The sequence below is a fragment of the Xenopus tropicalis genome, chromosome 7, assembly GCF_000004195.4.
Source record: "Xenopus tropicalis strain Nigerian chromosome 7, UCB_Xtro_10.0, whole genome shotgun sequence".
NCBI lineage: Eukaryota > Metazoa > Chordata > Amphibia > Anura > Pipidae > Xenopus > Xenopus tropicalis.
Window position 1 is genome coordinate 66568554 of NC_030683.2, and position 18700 is coordinate 66587253.

Below are 18700 nucleotides of genomic sequence, written 5' to 3' on the forward strand. Positions count from 1 at the left end.
TTTTTATGTCTGGGTGGCAAGTCCACTTTAATTTTGAAATTTCACATGAAGCTAGCCATATTCTTCATTTCCCAGGATGCCACAGCCATGTGACCTGTGCTCTAATAAACTTCAGTCACACTTTACTGCTGCACTGCCAGCAGCCGATCAGCAGAACAATGGGAGAGTAGCAAGATAGCAGCACCCAGTAGATATCAGAATAGCACTCAATAGTAAGAAATCCAAGTCCAGCTTGCGACTCCTCCAGTTACATGGGAGTAGGAGAACAATAGGTTATGTAAAAGCAGTTCTAATGTGTAGCGTTGGCTCTTTCTGAGAGTTCAGACTCAGGCACAATGTACTGAGATGGCTGCCTACACACCAATATTACAACTAAAAAGAATATAATTTTAAATGGTAGAGTGAATTATTTGCTATGTAAACAGTGTCATTTAGAAATAAAAAGTACACCATACAAATGACAGTATCCCTTTAAATGTTCACCCTTCGACAAAAGTCTGAAGAGCCCTTGTGGGAAACATTTTTGGGAATCATTTTTATTATTTTACATGTTGGTTTTGAAGCTACAGACCATATAAGCTGTGGATCATTGCTGCTAACACTGTCTGTGCTCTGCTCCCTCTTTGCAAGAGATCGCTGACACCAGCTTGCAGACTGCCCAAATATAAAGTTCACAATGAAATGGTAAGTGAAAGCCCTGGAGCTATAAGTGCAGGGGCTGCATGACAAGGGATCCGAATGACCAGCAGCCAGATTACACTGGTAGAATCAGGTGCAACCGGGATTAGGTGAGAAGGAAAGAGTTAACGCAAGAGAAAGCTGGGCTGGGGGGGGCCGAGAAAGAGAGACACGATGTCAGGAAAAGAAGCACTCACTTCCATATCTCTGAGCAGGTAGAAACACCACGCCCACCCTCCCTCTTTTTGCATATTTTGCATAAATGTTAGGAGTTTTCTTCTTTATGTTTTCATATTATTTCTTAATAACTGAATGTGGATGTTTACCTGAATGCATTGTTATAGTGTGGTTTCTGTATCTTTATACAGTATAAATGTGAGAGTCAGCATTGTATTAATTCATGATAATTACGATTGCTTGTTCCAGGTAATGTCCGATAACCATTAAGGTCAGGAAGGAATTTTTTCCCTCTTGAGGCATAATTGGCACTAGCTTCAGGTTGTTTTTTTTGCCTTCCTCTGGATTAAAACAGTGGATATATGATAATTTATTTTACCTGTACTGTACAGGGGGAGAAAGGTGGTTCTCTCCTGTAACTGATAGATACAGATGCTACTACTTTTGCTAGGTGACAGCCTGCTTGGATTTTCCATTGAGACACCGCAGATTCAGGACTGGACTGGTAACAGGGCTGCTGAAGTTCTCTCATGGTGGGAGATGCAGCTCCTGCGGGTAGCAAAGTTTGGGGCCATCCTCTCTGTAGGTAGAGGCAGCCTAATACTCAGTGGTGGATATAATGACATAGTGCTGCTCTCAAATGGCAACTATGGAAGTAAAATTCCAGTCTTCAGTGAGAAACAGCAGAGCATAGTAGTGATCTCTTATGGAATCCTGGCTTTAAAATATTGCCCTGGGTTAAATGGCACGATGATAAAATGTGAATAAATGCTGTGGCCATTTTATCCCATCTGTCTCCTAGTGTTTCATTAACGTAGGTAACAAGGGGGTTCAGTGGGTTGGCTAATTAATTCCCTTATGGTAGCATCACTGGTAAGCAAATTAACTTAAGTCACCAACCACCACTACGGTTGCCAGCTTCTCAGGGACATTCATCACTTAGGCAAAATTGGTACCAAATCATTTGGGCTAAACTCCACAGGAGATTTTGTAGGATGGTGTCTGATCAACAAAACCTATGGAGATTAGATTTTGTAGAACCCTACAAAATCTTGTGCTGTTGCATTCTGTTGCGTGCTGTTGCATGACAAGATCAGATAAAATCTGACCCACAATATCTGATGAAAATCTCCCATGGAGTTTTGCATTGTGAGCCAATTTATGTTTCACTCCCTAACACAGAGCTTTATACAAGCACCAAGTAGGAGTCAGATTTTAACTGACAGCTCTAATACAACATTGGTATGTGCTTCCTTTGCCTAGAAATATGTATTAGGGATGAACTCCACGGGAGATTTTGTGAGTCAGATTTTATATGCACTTGTCACAACACCATGTAACAGCACTACATTTTGTAGGGTCCCACAAAATCTGATCTCCATAGGCTGTAATGTCAAGTCAGATCAGATAAATTCGGATGGTGTGTTTTGTTCCTGCATCTACAGCCAACAGTCAGTCTATTTCAATGAGAAAAAAAGTCTTTCAGACACCATTAGATTTTTGTATTAGTTTCATTATATTTTAACCATCCTATAAAATCTCCTGTGAAGTTTAGCCCTTAAAGTTAGCTTTTCAGTTATCTGTTAATCAAAATCTGACTTTGACTCCTGCATGAAAAGAAAATGCTTGCTGATACATAGATAATGAAGAGCAACTTGAATATATCAGAAACAATAAAGAATTTTTTATTGATTATACTTAGCAAGTTTATTATTTCCATGGAATGAAGTTTATATTACATTTTTATTTTTGCAAGTTACTCCTTTAATGAGTAAACATATTACAGCAAAACAAAAAATGGCAGTACAGGTATGGGATCATTATTTAAAAACCTGGAGGCTCTGAATTACGGGATGGCCATCTCCCATAGACTTCATTCAGCAAATAATTATAATATTTCATATAATTAATATGATATCAATCATATTAGGTTTATATAATGTTTAAATTATTTTAAGCAGACTTAAGAAATGGAGATCTATATTACAGAAAATTCCAGGTCTCAAACATTTTTAAAATAATTCTGGGCGGACTGATAACCACCACGTTCTTTTCCACTTTTGTACCCTGCCTGCACTTTCATTATCATTCCCTATCCCACCTACTACCCCCTAACTTGTATGCTATTCAGACTTAGGGAGCATCAGAAGGCACAAGTTTTAGCAAAGCCTTGTGTTTTAAGCCTGCCTGATACTGCTGAACTTTGCACCTTGTACAGCGAAAGCAATGCCCTGGACACATAAGTTAATGAGCCCTAAAATGCTTTATATTAAAGTGTAATAATGCATTGTTCCATTGTCAAAGAATAAGCCAGCTGTGGAGGTTACTGTGGGAGTATATACATGGACAGAGAGAAAGGCTGCTATATGGGTTAAGTAATTTACTCTAAATATAGTTCAAAGTATTGTAAATTTTAAATGGAATGTTTATGTTCCCATTTATTACCACTGATGAGTGAATTTTTTTGCAAGGCATGTATTCGCTGCAAAATTACTAATTTTTTCATTGGTTAATTTTATTTTCAAAACTGCTGTTAAAAATTTACTGCAACAAAGAATTTAGTGAGAAAAAAGTTGTGGTCACATCAAAAAAAGTCATGGTTGTGGCAAAAAGGTCACGCAGTAGCTTTGTTTTGTTTTTGCCATTTTGCACATTTTTCAGCAGTTTCTCGAATTTTTAGCAAAACGGAACAGATTCACTCATTACTAATTAGCATATGTAGGCAAGCGGCACTGAAGAGACGGTATGACACCCAAAAATAAACCCATTTGATGGCCCCCTTTCAGCCATTTTATGAAACAATTCACCCAGTGTCGGACTGGGGCCCCCAGGGGCCCTCCAGAAAACCTTAGACCATGGGCCCACTCTACAAACTAATTTTCCTCCTAAAACCACTTTATTCTCCAAGTCTCTTTTATTTACATGCTAGCATCTATCCTTCCATCTATTTCTCCTTTGTTCCCATTCAGAAATGGGTAATAAGCATGAAACAGGCCAAATAGTCAGGAGCAGGAGGGCCCACTGACCCCTGGGCCCACCTGGAGTTTTCCTGGTATCCTGGTGGGCAAGTCCGACACTGAATTCACCATTTAACAGCAAACAGTCTTTCACTCAGGGGTGTAAGGATGCAGATCTTGCAACTGCTCATCATCCCAGGAGATACAAGGGGCCCAGACTGATAATCAGTTTCATTATATGTTTACAAAAAAATATTTCATTCCCAAAGTTAATGGGGCCCTAAAAATTATCTTTGGGCCCAGAAACACGGGGAGGCCCATTTAGCAACACTCCTATTTCCTGGTTTTTAAAACCACGGTTAAACTCAATTTCTTTAAAACCACAAGTGATTAAGTAAAACAACCTCTTAAAAAGCATGAATGAAAAAACCATGGAAAAAAACCCGATAAACATGATTTTTTTGCATTTTTCAATAAATACCATGAAGCAAAATAATATCTTTCAGTTGGAAACAGGATAGCTGTCCAATGACTTCTACATGATCTTGACAGCTGTTGAAGTTTTGTATTAGTGGTTTTCACAGTTTGGACGCTTAAAAAAATTACTAAATTCAAGTCTAAGAGCAAATAAACCATGAATCATGAAAAAAACTAATATATAAACGTTAGTTAATGGCCCACTTCAAACTGTGTTACTAAAGTTGAACAAGCAAAACCTGGACAATCGTTTTTTAAACAAATGTTATAACTTAAAAGGGTCATATTTGTGCCATTTTATAGGGCCTGTTAAATTAATGAATGGCAAAGAATACACCTCTCTAATACATATCTGTTTACAACCCAGTTATTGATTGTAGTTATGAAGGTAAGCTGGCCTTGACCCGAGATTATTCAGCATCTTGTCCAGAAGTCTTAGAATAACCCTGAACTGCTTGACAATAGTTTGCTACTACAAGTCTATGCCTGTAGAGGTTACCTAAAAATGGAAAACAGGTAACTTAATTTGCTTAATTCACCTAATATTTTCCTAAAATACACTAAATGATGAAATGTAATTTTGCTTGGTTCTATGACAGTCAAAATTATAAAAATAAATACTAGTTCCACGTGCAATTTAAATTACTGCAACGCTGACAACATTGGGTAATCATCGACAAGCTACACCTAATCAGTGTACTAGGAACACACCTTTACAAGAGCTAACACAACTACACATGCACTAAGCTTTATATACTGTATATCTAAAGGATTTAACTGAGGACTGATGCTATTTACCTTATCCCACAGTGAATTATCTTATTGACAAATGGGGGTTTCAACTGAAAAATGTGGGACCACAATAATCTGTAAATGACTGGAAAAACAGACCACAATGAATTGGTGAGTGTAGAAAACAATCACTGGGAATGAAGTGGTTGTTGCTTTTATCATGTAACTTTTAATGAACAAGATACATTTACCTTTGCCCGAGGTGCAAGTGAAATGCAGCAGAAATACAGTCAGCATTTATGAGGTTTAGTGATACTAGGAATTACACTGAAGGGTTGGACTTAATAAGAAGTTACTGTATACCTTCCAAACACAAATTAACTATGTGACTATAAATAACTATAAATTAATTAAACTGGATCCATGGACTGGATCCTTAAAGAAAAAAGCAACTGCTTTGAGCTTGTCAGAGTAAAAAGTGATACCACAAACCACCCTCATATCAAGAGTTATAATCTTCATTAATTAAATAAATGAGTCAGTTACACTGCTATTTTGCTTGCCTTTATGAATCTACTCCTTAGGCTAGGCACAAGGTAACCCTTCACCCACATACTGCATAATAGTAATTATCTTAATATTCCACCTGTCCTTTATGCATATGACTCATCAAGATTGCCAAATGCACAATAAAGGGATTTATGTGCTGGAGTTAAAGATTCATTCATTTATATAAGTTGATGTGCAGATGTTTTCAAGTCCCATAAATATCCCTTTTAGCATCTGATGTTTCATGTTCAAAGAGAAAACCTTCTCAACTGTCTAGCCTGGCCAGACATCACTTGTCAACTAATAACTCATGAAGCTTTGAGTGGCAATTTGCTTCTTTTGAGCCTCTAGTGGACTTCATTAGACACACTGAACTGCTAGTAAAATGTCTTGCTGAAAGTATTGATTGTAAAGTGTTTATTTTTTTTTTTACTCAGCAAATCATTTTTCAGATAAAAAATCAAAAAAATAGTTAGGCCTATCTTATATCATGGACATTTAATGATGCCCAGAAGCACAAGCTGAAAAGCAAAACATAAGTATTTCTATATGAATACTAATGTAGTTGCTAAATTTGAACAATGATTTCAGGTTTACACTAATTTAGCTGCTATGTAATTTAGAGGTTAAAAAAGGCATGATAAAACATTATAAAAACCTTTCTTACATCTTTGCTAGTTTATTCCCTGACATGCATTAATTTTAAAAGCCTCATACCTGAAAACAAATTTTGTATAGGGGAAAACTCATTGTGACTCCATGTTCACAAATCCTTGATTGATTTCAGTAAATGAAATTCCTTTCTGGGAAATGATCCTGCCCTGGAACACATCATAAATGAACATGTCAGGTTACTGCCCTTTTTATGTATTCTGATTATTCAAAGAGCTAATTGAATGACTGTAGAAAACTTGACCATCAACTGAAGTAATGTAAATGTCTGGAGATAATTCTTCCCTGGTATGTAAGTTGTTTTCTTGCCCATCATAGGTGTATGTTGAGCAAGTGTATGGGTATACAAATGCATTGTTGTTTTAATAGTGATTTTTTTAAAATGTTAGCATACTAATAAAGCTTGGACCTCTTATCAACTCTTATTTTTTACTCATTATAAGAATGTATGTGAATCCTCAGCCCAATGCAATTTGTAGTTATGAAAATATAAACCCACTATAATGCCCTTCCAATAACCCATACAAACTGAACTGCAGTTTCTTTTAACTGTTCTTGACAAACAGTGTAATAAAATATAATGAAAACAAATGTCCAGTTTGTTTTGTACTCATTTATGTGGAAAAACTCACACACTGGAGGCATATATATTTATTTTATTTTCTGGTATTTATATAGTTCTGACACATTTCTGCAGTGCTTAACAGAGATTTTACATCATTCACATCAGTCCCTGCCCCAGTGGAGCTTAGAATCAAAGGTCCCTGTCACATGCACACACACAGTAGGATCAATTGTATCAGGATTAACTTAAAGGAACAGTAACACCAAAAAATTAAAGCGTTTTAAAGTAAATGAAATATAATGTACTGTTGCCCTGCACTGGTAAAAGTTGTGTGTTTTCTACAGTAACTCTACTATAGTTTATATATAATAAGCTGCTGTGTAGCCCCGGGGGCAGCCATTCAAGCTGGAAAAAGGGAGAAAAGGCACAGGTTACATAGCAGATAACTGATTAGCTCTGTATAATACAATAGTGTTTTATCTGTTATCTGCTAAGTGCCTGTGCCTTTTCTCCTTTGAATGGCTGCCCCCATGGCTACATAGCTGCATTCTTTATATAAACCATAGTAGTGTTTCTGAGGCAAAACACCAGTTATACCAGTGCAGGGCAGCAGTACATTATATTGGAATTTCTTTCATACACTTGAATTTTTTGGTGTTACTATTCCTTTAACCTGCCAGTATAATTTTGGAGTGTGGGTGGAAACCTGAAAAACTCAGAGGCAACCCACGCAGACACGGGGAGAACATAAACATTATACTATCTTTTCACCCTTGTGCCCACAAAAATGGAAGCTTTTTCTAACATATGTTATATATATTTTTGGTATATTTTCCTGATTGCTGTATAGTATTACTGTATCTGAAAACACTTTTAGACATTCCGAAAATCTTTTGCTATTTGAACTCTGAGAGAGAAAGCCCTTCAGCTGTAGACTCAGAGGCAGAATAACAAGGTATGGAATGCAGTAAAGTTTTTTACATAGTGTTTAGAATATAGTTCAGCTTTACATCGAAAGTGAAAAGCACAAAGGTTTGATAAAGGAAAATAGGCTGTGGAGAGTGTCCCACTTGAGATTAGAAATATGGCAACTCCTACTTATGTCCTAATGCAAATATGCAAAGAAAAAATGTCCTGTGTACAGAGTGAGCTCCTGTCTGCCCTTAAATGTTACTGTCTATTTAGTGGAAATTAAAATACAGATTACCACGACATACAGTACATATTTACATGTCACCTTCAAAATATGTACAATATTTTCTTGGAAATACTGTATTGAATATCCATGTAAAAAAATGCAGTTGTACAGTCGGATGGACCCTGTTGCATTGACTCCCTATGTGACAGTTAAGCAATCTAATTGCACACATGCAGAAAGACTTGCTCTTCTTGTTAAACTGGTGAATGATATCTGGACAAAGTTATAGCTAAATATTTTGTAGTGACTTTTGAAACATTTTCTAGTGTTTATTTGTTGTGAAGCAGGACCTGATTGCATAGTAAATGTTAAACTTTAACAACTTTTGCTGCTAGCACTTTTCCTAAATACATTGTCAGTTGACAGAAACCTTGCTTAATTGATCTAGTTTTACATTGTATGTTAGAGTACAAATTGTCTGCAATTTAATTTTGGCAGGTAGCTTAAGGCTTACATGATTTAAAGTGCAGGCAATGAATCTGATTAAAATATTCCAGCTTTAAATAGAATTATACTTTTTACTTGTCCCCATTCCACATTTTGTTTCCTAAAATCTGAAATTGCTGTATAGGCTAATATACCAAATATCCTTCATGGTGCTCAATGATGTGCACCATTTAAAGATAATAATATCATGAAATATATTTCTTTAAAAATCCATGTTTATAATGTTATATTGCTTCTTTTGGTTGCAAATGCATCTCTCTGTTTATCATGTCAATTGAGTCCCTATAGTATATGCCTGGGCGTACACATAAAGATGAGCTTGTTTAATAACCTTGCCAAATAAGATGTTTGCCCAGTTTGGCCAAGTGGTAATCCAATCATTTGGCCCCTGAACCAAAGATTGGATCATAATGCATATCTATGGGGAACCATCAGAAGAGGATTGCATGAATTGGCCAATGTGTTCCTCACACAGAGGGATATTCTAATTCTCCCTATAGATATTTGACCAATTTTCAGCTTAATGTCAATCGGGCAGGCCCCATACATGAGTCAATAAATTAATACATTGGTCTTAAGGAGCAGTCAGTTTATATCAGCCTGTTAATGACCAGTTTAACTCAGGGTAGTCATCAGTCTTCTGCTCTAAACTAAAAGTAAATCCTCTAATACACAGGACAATCCCAGTCTGTAGGAAGAAGTAAGGTGAATTGAAAAATATCACCTAAAGAGAAACAAATGATATGCATTTTAATCTGACTACGAATTCTTGCAGAATTCAGTCATAAATAGTTATGTTGTTGGATATGTTGTTATTTTATAAATATGTTAATAATACAGGTATGGGACCCATTATCTAGAATGCTCGGGACCTGGGTTTTCCAGAGAAGGGGTCTTTCCATAATTTGGATCTCCTACCTTAAGTCTACTAAAAAATATTTAAACAGTATTTAAACCCAGTATTATTATTTTGGCTCCAATAAGGATTCATTATTTCTTAGTTGGGATCAATTACAAGGTACTGTTTTATTATTACAGAAAAAAAGGAAATCATTTTTAAAAATGTGAATCATTTGCTTAAAATGGAGTCTATGGGATATGGCCTTTCTGTAATTTGGAACTTTCTGGCTAATAGGTCTCTGGATAATGGGTCCAATTTTTACAAATATAAATAAGTGCAATTTTCAGTGTATGCTCCTCACAGAGTATAGGATGCGCATGTCAAGAATCACTGGTATGGATCAGGTGGCTGCTTCTTTCTCTTTCTCTGTTCGCAACCTGAAGTGTCGCTCCTGGGTTCAGCAGTCCTGCCCTGTATAGTGCTTCTCTCTCATTGCTTGCTGTTTGTGAGTGTATTGGGTGGTTTTTATTAAAGTAATTAAGCTTTTACACATAAGGCTGATGCCACACATGGCGTTTTTAAGCTGCGTTTTTTGTTCAGCCTAAAAACGCCGCACAAGCCACACAGCCCCTGACTATAGTGTTTTTCAGCCTAGTACTGGTGATGATGTAGCAAATCCCGTTTCCATGGTGCTAATAGTGCGAAATAGTAAAAAACGCTGCGTATTTCAGCTAGGTCTGGCAGCTGCCTTTGTGTATACATAGGAAAAGTTGGAAATTTACCTATATGAAGTGGTTTCTAATACTGCCTGAAACTAAGAGGTGGGAAAGCAGAGATTTGTGAGTTACAAGTGAACCAATTGGATGCCATATAAACCCAAGGGGGTCTGTAAGTAGATTGGCAATTGGAAAGGGATATTGCAACTGGGCACAAAAGGGTGATACAAGTAGAAGTTATTACTGGTGTTAAAAAGAACATGGGAGTGCACATTTCAAAGTAATAACAGTATTATACTATTTTTTTTCTCTTTTCTTTTTTTTTCTCATAAGACCTCATCACTAAGGGGCACAGTTATCAAAACACGAGTTCGAATTCCGAATGGGAAAAATTCGGATTGGAAACGAAAATTTCTGAAGATCGCAAATATTCTGAAAATGCTTCCGAAAAAAACGTATTAGTCACGATAATATCGTATTGGCGATCCGAAAGTCACGGAATTTTTGTACCGAACCATTGTAAACAGCGGCAGAGCCTTTCCAAATTGTTTGCGCGGGCGCGTACAACATTTTCATGTAAAACTAATAGACACATTAATGAAAACTAAACAAGTATAAAAATAGTAAAGTGGAAAAACAAGTCTCTTAAAATACAAGTTCAACTACAATTTACATCTGATCCTAGAGCTCCCCTCTCAGTCGGTAGAGACCTAGAACTATATTTGTATATGAACATTCATGCGGTGCACTAAGCCTGAAGGCAGATAAAATAAGAAATACGATTCTAGCAAATGTGGCCAGGCATGTGATTATCTGCTTGTTTGGCAAAGCTGCACTGTTTTGACAGGTCTGTATTCTTGACTCAATATAATCCTTCCTTGATGGGGTTTTCCAGCATCCTGGTTGATATTTGGCTGAACCGTAAACAGACCGATGAGGCAAGTTGCTCCAATAAATAGGCAATAAGCTGCCAAACCATTTAGGAGTGTCTGCCTACGTATGCCATCATAAATGTCCATGCTATTTAAGGATCTGTGTAAACCAGTGGTACATGCAGACTGGCTTAATGTAGGATACAGCTGTACTGTGTAAGTACACATAATTTTTAGGTAACTGGTAGCTAAAGGAAAGGCCACTGCAAATTCAGTTAAACAACTGAGAGAAAATAAAGAATCTCAGTTGGTGAATCCTTCAGTTGCCATCCGAGAAACTACAAATTAGTCTGAGCGGCTGCCAAAGTAACTATCATGTGGCTACTTCACAACTCTACTACTTTAACCTATTCATACACAGCTGCCTTGGATACTACTTAGCCTTAACTGCACTTCATTTTACAGCACCTGTTCATATTGCAGAAAAAGGAGAGGAAATCTATTTCATTGTGGAAAATGGCATCTAATTATGCCCTGGTGTTCCTATTTTTTTGCCTTTAAGTATGAAATTATCTGAATTATAAAATATTTTAAATACATTAAAATTAAGCATAACATCTTGTCAGGTTTAGTCATAAAGAACACATTCAACATATATTAGTAGTTTGTGTGGAACACAATGCAACCAAAAAATGTTGCAAAGTAAATTTAAGAAAAGGGTAAACAGTCATACAAAAAAATGGTTTTCCTATGCCTGCTGGTTGCTTATAGACATGTTTCCTTGTACAAGTATAAGATATGTTATCCAGAATGCTATGGATCCCGATAAAGGATCTTTCAGAAATTTGGATTACCATGCCTTAAGTCTGCTAAAAATTATTTAGACAGTAAATAAACCCAATAGAATCGGTTTGACACCAATATGGATGAATGTAGTTAGAATCAAGTGCAAGCTACAGAGAACAAGGAAATCCTTTTTAAAAATTAGAATTATTTGCTTAAAATGGACTGTATAGGGCATGGCCTTCCTGTAATTCAGAGCTTAATTGAATAATGGGTTTTCCAGATAAAAGACCTCATCCCTGATTATGAATGTTCAGTGTATTTTTTGACACATATCATTTAAACATTATTATTATTACTCAGCATTTCTTCCTTCCAGGAGCTTTATAAAATGGCAAAGGGCACAGTAATAAATTAAAAGGTGTTACATTTAACTTTATAGATGTGACTGTTCTGAAACAATTTTATGCCTAAACACTTGCAAATCCAAGGCAACAAGAAGCAATAAAAGATTCTAATTTCAAAGAGAGATGTTAAGATTTCTTGCTTTTGGTGCAATTATTTGCCACTAGTTTGCTCTAGTTCTGCTAAAAAAATGTAAAAGACTAGATAATTATTGTGGTAATTACTGTGGGCAGACTGGAAATATGGGTGGAATGCACACCAAAGGGTCCTTAGGACATGGGAAAAAGTTATCAGTGAATTTAAAACTGAATTAGATATATATTTAAGGTACATTTTAGCAATGTAAATAGTGTCAGTATTTGATGTGTGACAGGTTTAAACAGAGGCAAACATATTATGCAAGGGGCTAATAAGAAATTCTGCTTGCTAAATGCATTCTGCTATGGTATTTTTCCACTGGACTGGATTACAAGGGGAGGATTGGTACCTGAGATGGGAGGAGTTGCTAAGGAAAGATAAATAGTCAGCAAGTTGAACGTTCTGCACAGGATTTTGGAAAGCTTTCCCGTCCTGCCTGAAGATGTCAAGGTGTGGGGAGGATTGCAGCTAACATTGGCTCCTTGTTGGGACAGCCACAGCCTCTACAAGCTCTTGCATTTGAAAAATCTAGTGTGGACATTCATCTTCTGATTTGTTTTTTGACTCTCTGTTTGATCCTCCTTGTTAGAGCAAGGCGACAGTCACCTGTTCTTAATAAAAACAAAAGATAAAATGGGTACTGAGGTAAGACACTATAATTTAGCAATATCATATTCTTTTCTTTTAGATAAAAGTATAGCTTCTTGTGGCTGAATTTAACTGTATCAGAAAAATGCTGTCAGTGCTGCCATATTAAAACTGATTAAATGTAATCTTTTTTTTTTTGCACAGTCACATATTCTTATTAATTGAGTTTATAATAACTCCACTGAAGTAGATGTGTGTGGAAAACATTCTTAGGGTTACATTTAATTTGATGCTTATATTCGTGTAGCATTTAAATTTATTTGCATCTTTTTACATTGAGTGGACTACAAGCAGTGCAATGTTGCGAAACCTCTAGTTAGAAGTTCCATCTGAAATTTTTAATAAATTATAAATTGATTGCTTCTCAATTGCACAACAATAGCAACATCACATTTTCACCATTTCCAGCAAGTAAAAACAATAATTCTTTAGCAAAAAAGCAGCATCATGTTTGGTGGCCAACCTATTAGCAGCTATATTAATAAGCCATTTGAAAAGCTGTAAAAAGCTTTTTTGTGAACGTATATCAGGTCAAGGAGAAAATCCATAGAAAATCCATAGAAAATCCATGGACTATCTATGCATAGTGGAAAATCATTTAGTTGATTTGTACAGTTTTTAACATACTCACCACATTATGATCCAAAAAATGTACACAGTAATAAAAATATAGCTCTAGGCGCACTGGGGCTTAGTTATCAATACTGGGCAAATGTGTACCTTTGCAGTGACCCATTACTGCCCAGGTGCAGATTTGCCTTGTGTTGATAAATTAGCCCCAGTAAGTTTGCTTTATGTAGTTTTTAACACTTTATGTGAATGATGAAGCTTTTGAACAGAACATAGAACATAGTTTCACGTCCTACCTGTGAAGGTCTGTCTTTAACATAATGAATCCTTAATTTTGAAACCTTTATCTGTTAAGGCCAAACCTGATATTTACTCTGTGGAGATCAGTGGAACAAGGGATGTAGAAAATCCAGACCAAGAAAATGAAAAAGAGAAGTACAAGGATCTCCACAAGAAAAAAAATAAGAAGGCAAAGAAAAAAGACAAGAAAGTAGATGAACTTAAGCAAGAACTTGATCTGGTGAGTACTGATTAAATCAACAACTAGTTTAATGGGCAGTACATTGCACTGTTCACCATGAGTTCAAAAATAGAGCTCATGCTGAACATAATTAGTGATGAGTGAAATTTTTCAGCAGGCATGGCTTCACTGCAAAATTCTGCATTTTTGCCATTGGCAAATTTTACAGGGGGTGTAAAAATTCAGGCCGACAAAAATTTGAAGAGTGAAGAAAAAGTCATGGTTACATCAATTACAAAATAAAATAAATTGTAGTCACTTCAAAAAAGTTGTGAGCATCAAAAAGTACATTTTTCACCGTTTTGCGAATTTAGTAGCAATTTTTTTTTCGTGAAATGAAATGGGACAAATTTGCTCATTACTAAATATAATGATTGTCTATTTTAATAACAAAAAAAAAATCTATGGCCTGACCAAGGCACAGATGCTTTTTCTCTGACAACCATAGTTTCAAAGCAAAAAATCAGTAAAAAAGGTAAAAATATATTTGCTTGGGAAGTTTTTTCCTAGCAATAAACACAAAAGCTAAAAATGATAAATAAATACAGTAAGTGCCATATTTATTACGCTGTGTAAAAACTTGCGAGAAAATTCAACACACATCGGCAGGCTTTGCCATGTAAAAGCAGTGTAAAATCAGCGTAATTTTTTACACGTTTTTTCTTCCACCAGAACTTACGTAAAATACCGGTGTAAAATCTGGTGTTGAGAAGGCAATCTTCTCCGTTTATTTTACACAGCTTTTTACTCTGTTTTTTTTGGCAAATTCGTTTTACACTGCATAATAAATATGCCCCATGTTGTTAGCTAAATGTATTTCTATGACCAAGGTCAGTGTCACATTCGGTAATCTGCCCTTGTCCACTCATGTTTCATGTATGCACTGACATATGACCATGCACACATGCAGGTTTCAGTGTAGAAACTTAAAAATATGCAATTTTGTGGCAAATCATCAGCAGGGCAAATGCTGTTGTGCCACCATGCTGCCTGTACCTTCTGGAACAAACTGTGGTTATTTACTTTAGAAAAATTTTAATTTTAAGAAATTTCTGGTATGTCCCTTCAATGACCATTGAGTTATGTCTGAGTATGTATTTTTTTAGTGTACATTGGAACTGCTGTATTTAAAGAACACTTAAACTGATTCATGGCATGATTTGGTATGCTGTCAATGGAGATATATAACACTGATTTTTTTTCCCATTTTTAAAGAAAAAGAATTCTAATTCTATCCCTGTCCTTAATTCTATCCCTGTCATGCCAGGACTCAATTGCACTGTAAACTGCACTTTTTCTGTTAAAATTTCAACCTTCAACCTCCTCCAAAGAAAGTCACACTTTAGTTTGTGCCACCTGTCGTGGGGATGACAGCAATATGATTATGTTTATGTAAATTAAACAATTATATTTTCATTTATTAGGAAGATCATAAACTCAGTGTGGAAGAATTGGAAGCAAAATATAATACAAGTCTTCTCAAAGTAAGTAAGGAAAATAAGCTCATACTTTACATTTTAGTACATTCCTAAAGCAAGTTTGAGTAGGTAGATTTTTTTTTTTTGTTATCTTCTACAAAGGGACAACAATTACAAGCAACCAAAAAGACTATGATTTGGTGAGTTAAGAGAAACCAAAAAGCCATTGTAAACAAACACTTTTTATTATAAAACATATTCACATTATCATTCTATAGACTAAGCATTGTTTTACAAAACTATGAGTTTAGACAGCCCATTTGTTCATCACATGCCCTTTGTACAAATTACACTCTGAATTGCATAGATAAGCTAGTTAAAACTTTGTAGATCTCATCAGTGCCCTATATGGCAGAACCAGCAAAGAGAAGTCTTATGATATTTATGATTTGTTTTTTCTATGGTATTAGGGTCTCACCAGTGCAAGAGCTGCAGAGGTTCTGGCTCGCGATGGTCCCAACGCACTTACACCCCCAAAGGGTACTCCTGAAATTGTCAAATTCATTAGGCAGATGATAGGAGGTTTCTCCCTGCTTTTGTGGGCTGGCGCTGTCCTCTGCTGGATTGCATACGCGATTCAGTATGCCTCAGACAATGCAGTCTCGAGAGATAATGTAAGTTTCACACAGACTAAATCTAAAATGTAAATATGTACCTATTACAACATATTTAGCTATCACATTGAAGCAGTTGTAATGGCAAGATTTTAGCTCATAAACATGTTTTCCCCATGTTCCCTGTTAGATAGGTGTATTACACAGTAGTGCAAATATTAGCAATTTACCTCCTCCGCCTCATATCTGGTAAATTCAATACATCATTTAATATAATTGTTTGCTGGAGTTTTTAGCTCACACATATTTAGCTTACAAGTTTTAAAGGAACAGTAACATCAAAAAAGTAAAGTGTTTTAAAGTAATTAAAATATAATGTGCTGTTGCTCTGCAAAAAACTGGTGTTTTTGCTACAGAAAAGCTACTATATAAATAAGCTGCTGTGATGGGGGCAGCCATTCAAGCTGGAAAAAAGGAGAAAAGGCACAGGTTACATAGCAGATAACTAGTAGATAAGCCCCATATAATGGGGATTTATCTGTTATCTGCTAAGTAACCTGTGCCTTTTCTCCTTTGAATGGCTGCCCCCGGGGCTACACAGCAGCTTACTTATATAAACTATAGTAGTCTTTCTGAGGCAAACACACCAGTTGTAGAAATGCAGGGCAACAGTACATTATTTTGTTATTACTTTTATACACTTTCACAGTTAACACAGGGAAGTTTGGAACAATGACACTTGACTTTTTCCACATTATTCTAACAGTCACATCGTTGGTAGTTGCCTTCTCTGCTTACATCAATATTTTTTTGTTTCTGGCACAGCTGTATCTAGGTGTTGTCCTTGCAGTGGTTGTCATACTCACTGGCTGCTTTGCCTATATCCAGGAGGCTAAAAGTACTAATATCATGGCCAGTTTCAAAAAAATGATTCCGCAGGTAAGTTCTAGAGTGTCCTGTAGAGCTGCATGCAAATGATTTATTCTACCATAGCATGCTTTTATTGGCATATTGTTATGTTATGCCCTATTGTTAAAGGGGCAGTTCTCTTTCAAATGAACTTTTAGTATGTTATAGAATGAGCAATTCATAGCAACTTTTCAATTATTTCCCTTCTTCTCCCATATCTTTATTTGAGGCTACAATGTTTTTGTTATATTTTATTATTCAGATCTCTCCTATTTATATGCCAACGTCTCACTCATACCACTGGTTGGTTACAAGGGTAATTTGGACCCTAGCAACCAGATAGCTGCTAAAATTCCAAAATGGAGAGATGCTGAACAAAAAGCTTAATAACTCTCAAAAACCACACATAATAAAAAATGAATACTAATTGCAAATTGTGTCAGAAGATCCCTTCTATGTCATGCTAAAAGTTAATTTAAAGGTGAACAACCCCTTTAAGCAACAAAGGTATATATCTCAGTGCTCCAAAAAGCTATGGCTTAATGGTAGCAACAGTTTGTTTGTCTATTTATGGATTAATACAGTTTTACCATGATGGGTTAGAAACACCAAAAAAATGTATACATTTAAATATAATCTAGTTTACATAAATAAGCTACTATATAGTCATGGGTAATACTATTCATGTTCAGTTAGGCTAATGGCACATAGGGAGAATTGCCAGCGGGAAAGCATACTCATTGCTCATGAAGAGACTTCAGGCAAATTAGTTTATTGCCAGTGGGAAAGCATTTTAGGAAGATATGTTGCCTGCAGTTTCCCAGATTTACCCGTAGAGACAAATCTTCCTGTGTGCCATTAGCTTAAGGGCTGTAACAGACAGGGAGATTAGTTGCTGTGCAACAAATCTCCCTTGTTGCGGACGACTAATCTCCCTGAAATGGCATCCCACCGGCTAGAATGTAAATCTGTGGGATCTGTCATCTCCCCGTCTGTCACAGCCCTAATGGAACTTGAATAGTAGTAGAGCTAATAGTAGAGCTAAATGGTGTATATTTGTTTAGCAGAAAATTTGTTAGGAATACACTGCAAACAAGGAGAGGGCCAAAGTAATTTATGGCTCTCAACATATAAGATATGACAGTTACTGCCAAGAAAAGTTTTTTTTGCCAGTGCTAAACAAACCGTTGCAACATACAAACATAAAAAATATTCTTAATGTATGGCATTACTGTCCCTTTAGAGTTGTGACAGTTCCTTATACAAAGCAAAGTGATTTAACAATCAACTATTTAATCAAAATGATTTAATTTGGGCAAACATATGAGATGGTTTCCTAATATAAAAATAGGATGAAATCTGTATCACATATTAACTGGACCATTTTTTTTGCTCTAGCAAGCTATTGTTACCCGCAATGGAGAGAAAATTGAGATCCCAGCCACTGAATTAGTTGTAGGAGATCTTGTAGACATTAAAGGTGGGGATCGAATACCAGCTGATCTTAGACTGACCTTTGCTCAAGGCTGTAAGGTAAATTAATTTTTCTTTCTTTGTCATTTTAATGGAGAATTAATAATGTATATATCTTTGATTTTAAGTTGTTATAATTTATATTTAGCATTTTCCTTTTGAGACAATCCCTTCTAGATATTTTTCAAAGAGATTAAAAGTACATATGATTTCTAAAGAGGCTATTGTGCTGCTTCTACCAGAATCATTTTGACTGGATGGTCTTGTTTACCGATTAAGTGGAGATTCTAGAACATTTTTGTAATTCAGAAAACCTTTAGAGAAATTTCCTCTCATGTTTT

The 18700-nt window shown here is 35.9% G+C and overlaps 1 protein-coding gene across 1 annotated transcript; it reads left to right on the forward strand.

Moving 5' to 3' along the window:
• Nucleotides 1-12624: 12624 nt before the first annotated feature.
• On the forward strand, nt 12625-18315 carry atp12a (ATPase, H+/K+ transporting, nongastric, alpha polypeptide; the record flags this gene model as incomplete). Its single annotated transcript, NM_001005025.1, is given in 6 exon segments — nt 12625-12852; nt 13781-13945; nt 15370-15429; nt 15834-16037; nt 16803-16916; nt 18285-18315. Coding segments are annotated over 6 exon segments (585 nt in total). The 5' UTR covers nt 12625-12840.
• Between the last annotated feature and the right edge of the window lie 385 nt (nt 18316-18700).